This window comes from Mustela lutreola, chromosome 5 (genome assembly GCF_030435805.1).
Source record: "Mustela lutreola isolate mMusLut2 chromosome 5, mMusLut2.pri, whole genome shotgun sequence".
Taxonomy (NCBI): domain Eukaryota; kingdom Metazoa; phylum Chordata; class Mammalia; order Carnivora; family Mustelidae; genus Mustela; species Mustela lutreola.
Window position 1 is genome coordinate 154,452,610 of NC_081294.1, and position 4,158 is coordinate 154,456,767.

The 4,158-nt window shown below is 40.2% G+C and overlaps 1 protein-coding gene across 1 annotated transcript; it reads right to left on the reverse strand.

Annotated features, from left to right (window-relative positions):
* Positions 1 to 2,165: 2,165 nt before the first annotated feature.
* Positions 2,166 to 3,116, reverse strand: LOC131831222 (olfactory receptor 2M3-like). The gene has a single exon (XM_059173393.1). The coding sequence runs from the start codon at positions 3,114 to 3,116 to the stop codon at positions 2,166 to 2,168; it is 951 nt and encodes a 316-aa protein (XP_059029376.1).
* Between the last annotated feature and the right edge of the window lie 1,042 nt (positions 3,117 to 4,158).

The window sequence follows — 4,158 nt, forward strand, 5'->3', positions numbered from 1 at the left end:
CTCTCTGGCTCACTGCCAGGGGAGGCTGCCCTGGGCCAGGGGACTTAAGCCCCGTCCCTAACCACCCCAATTCCCACAATTTACCCCCGTGATCCTTTGCTCTTTTTGAGTGCTTTCAACCAGACTCCAAGTTAATGCTGGTCCCCAGATGCAAGGCATTGGGGTATTACTTTCCAATCAGTTTTCTCTGGTGGCTCCCTCCACCTTTTGTTTGTCTTTCGATATCAGTCTGACATTCCCACTCCACTTTACCTGCCCACTGGGTCCAGATAACTAATTCAGACGTGTATAATTCTGATCTCAGGCTGATTTCATGGGTTATCGGAGTTCTTTGGTAGGTAATCAGCTCACGTTAGGGTACAAGTTGAAACGGTGCCTCCTCTTACTTCCCTGCCATCTTGTCTACCCCTTTTGTCTGTACTGTCATTTGCGAATATCTTCCTTCATTCTGTGGGTTGCCTCTTTTTTTTTTTTTTTTTGACTGTTTCCTTTGTTGTGCAGAAACTTTTGATCTTGATGAAGTCCCAAAAGTTCATTTTTGCTTTTGTTTTGTTTGCCTTTGGAAACATGTCCTGAAAGAAATTTCTGTGGCTGATATGAAGAGGTTACAACCTGTGTTCTCCTCTAGGATTCTGATGGATTCTTGTCTCACCTTAAAGTCTTTTATCCATTTCATATTTATCTCTGTTCATGGTGTAAGAAAATGGTCAAGTTTCATTCTTCTATATATGGCTGTCCATTTTCCCCAGCACCATTTGTTGAAGAGACTGCCTTTTTTTCCACTGTATATTTTTTCCTGCTTTGACCATAGAGTTGTGGGTCCATATTTGGGCTCTCTACTCTGTTCCACTGGTCTATGAGTCTTTTTGTGCCAATACCATGGTATCTTGGGGATCACAGCTTTGTAGTAAAGCTTGAAATCAGGCAATGAGATGCCCCCAGCTTTTTCTTTTTCTTTTTCAAAAATTTCTTAACAATTCGGGGTGTCTTCAGGCTAACAGACACATGAAAAGATATTCATTATCATTAGCCATCATGGAGATTTAAATAAAAACCCCATTGAAATACCACCTTGTACAGTTAGAATAGCCAAAATTAACAAGACAGTAAACATCAAGTGTTGGAGGGGATGTGGAGAAAGTGCAACCCTCTTACCTCATGCTGGGAATGCAAGTTGGTGCAGCCATTTTGGAAAACAGTGTGGAGATGTCTTAAAAAATTAAAAATATAGTTATCTATGAACCTGCAACTGCAGTACTGGGTATTTACCCAAAAGATTCAGATGCAGTGAAAAGAAGGGCCATCTGCACCCCAGTGTTCATAGCAGCAATAGCTACAGTCACCAAACTGTGGAAAGAGTCAAGATGTCCTTCAACAGAAGAATGGATAAAGAAGATATGGTCCATATATACAATGGACAATCATGCAATCATCAGAAAGGGTGAATACTCAACTTTTGTATCAACGTGGATGGGACTGGAGGAGATAATGCTGAGTGAAATAAGTCAAGCAGAGAGAATCAATTATCATATGGTTTCACTTACTTGTGGAGCACAAGGAATAACATGAGGGACATTGGGAGAAGGAGAGGAAAAGTGGGTTGTGGGTAATCAGAGGGGGAGACAAACCATGAGAGACCATGTACTCTGAGAAACAAACTGAGGGTTTTGGAGGGGGTTGGTGGACATTGGGTGAGCCTGGTGGTGGGTATTAAGGAGAGCACATATTGCATGGAGCACTAGGTGTGGTGCACAATGAATCTTGTAACATGAAAAAAATAAAATAAAATTTTAAAAGAATGATCACTCAAAATTAAGATAATGGGTTTTCCAGAATTTTTTTCTAAGATTAAGTTTATGACATGTGAAAAAACACAAGAAGTTTAATTAATACATTCAGACAATTGGATGTTATCACAGGCAATAACCTCTATTTGTTAACTGATAATAAAAAATAAATAAAATTTAGGTCTTGTCTTGCAATAAATATTTCCTTATAGTCATTTTTTCAACCTACCATAAAAATGTAAAATATTTGAAGGAAAAAATGTGAAGTTTTTCCATTTCTAAATCTTAGGTTGTGGCTTACAGATCCACAAAGGTCAGTAAATATTAGTTAACTTTACTGATTGAATACATAAATTTGAGCATAAATCAAATCAAATATTATCGGGCAATTTGCTTTCCAGACTTACCCTTCCTTGACAGCTTCATGAATGCTCTGGCTACTTCTTTGTTGCGAAGGCTGTAGATGAGGGGATTCAGCATGGGAGTAAGAATGGTATAGAAGACAGACACCATCTTGTCCTGGGTGGGGGAACGATCTGAAGTGGGCCGCATGTATATGAACATGGCTGCTCCATAGTACATTCCCACCACAATGAGGTGAGAGGAGCAGGTGGCAAAAGCTTTTCGGCGACCCTCCTCAGAGGCCATGTGAATGACAGCCACAATAACACGAACATAGGAAGCAATAATTACTGCTACAGGGAAAAGAAGCATAATAACACAACAGATAAATATCATCTTTTCAAATAACAATGTGTTGGTGCATGAGAGAGTGAGAAGGGCAGGGACATCACAGAAAAAGTGGGGTATATCCCAGGCTCTACAATATGAGAATGATAATGCAACTGCAACTTCAACTGTACCATCAAGGGAGCCAAGAATCCATGAAGAACCTGCCATGAGACCACAGATTTTCTGGCTCATGAGAACTGAATATCGTAATGGGTGACAAATGGCAACATAACGGTCATAGGCCATGGCAGCTAACAGGAAACATTCTGCTCCAAGCAGAGACACATATAAGAATATCTGAACTCCACAACCAGCCAAAGAAATGGACTTCTTGCCTGACAAGTAATTGAAGGCCATCTTGGGTACAGTGGTGCAAATGAGCATGAGGTCCATGAGGGATAGTTGGCTGAGGAGGAAATACATGGATGTGTGAAGCTGGTTGTCTAGGTAGATGAGAAGAACCATAACAACGTTCCCAGTGAAGGCCACTGTGAAGATGCCCAAGACCAGAGAGAAGAGGAAGATGTGAGTGGGGCTGTTACTGAAGATTCCCAGCAGGATGAAGCCTGAATTGAAGGTCTGATTCTCACATGCCATGATAAATATGCTGACTGCATGGAACACAAGAAATGACACATGGCTGGTATTGTGCTATTGAAATATTAAGCTCTTCCCTTCTAAGTCATTCCTTCTACCAAATTGCCTAAGCAAGAGAAAGTTCTTTCTTTGGCCTTTTTTTTTTTTTTTTTCACTTTTAGACTATGTATATTAAAGCATAGTTTTAGCTTTTTTTTTTAAGATTTTATTTATTTATTTGATAGAAATAGACACAGCGAGAGAGGGAACACAAGCAGAGGGATTGGGAAAGGGAGAAGCAAGCATCCTGCTGAGCAGGGAGCCCAATGCGGGGCTCGATCCCAGAACCCTGGGATCATGACCAGAGCCGAAGGCAGACGCTTAACGACTGAGCCACCCAGGCGCCCCAAGCATAGTTTTAGCTTTATACGATTTTTAATACAGCATACATTGTTCAGAGACATAGTAAGTTACATGGCAAAAATATGAGTTTTCTCAAGTCATATGATCAGAATAACTAGTCAACTCCTGTATGTAGTGTAGATTACCCCTTCATAAAAAAAAAATTATGTTCATGAAAGACATACATTTTCAAGAAGTTGATGAGATTTTTTTTATATCTCTTTATGTTTCTCTTGAGACTTAGCATAACGATTCTACTCAAGAGCAGAGAGAATCATGAATTGATGGAAATGAGACAAGCTTAATCAAATGTCAAATAAGCAGAACACATTGAGAAATCAGCAATCAGATGTCCCTTAACTAATATTTATTCTAATTAAAGTGAATTGTAGTGGAAATAGCTCCACATAAATATACACTTTCCTCATTCATCTCAAAATGGTGTGTGCCCAGAATGTCTGGGTGGCTCAGTTTGATAAAGTACCTGCCTTTGGGTCACATCATGATCTCAGGGTTCTGGGATCAAGCTGCATGATGGGCTCCCTGCTCAGTGGGGAGTTTTCTTCTTCCTCTCCCTCTGCCCCCTCCTCTGCTTATGCTGTCTCCCATTTGCAAGTAAATACAGATCTATCTATCTATCTATCTATCATCTATCTATCTC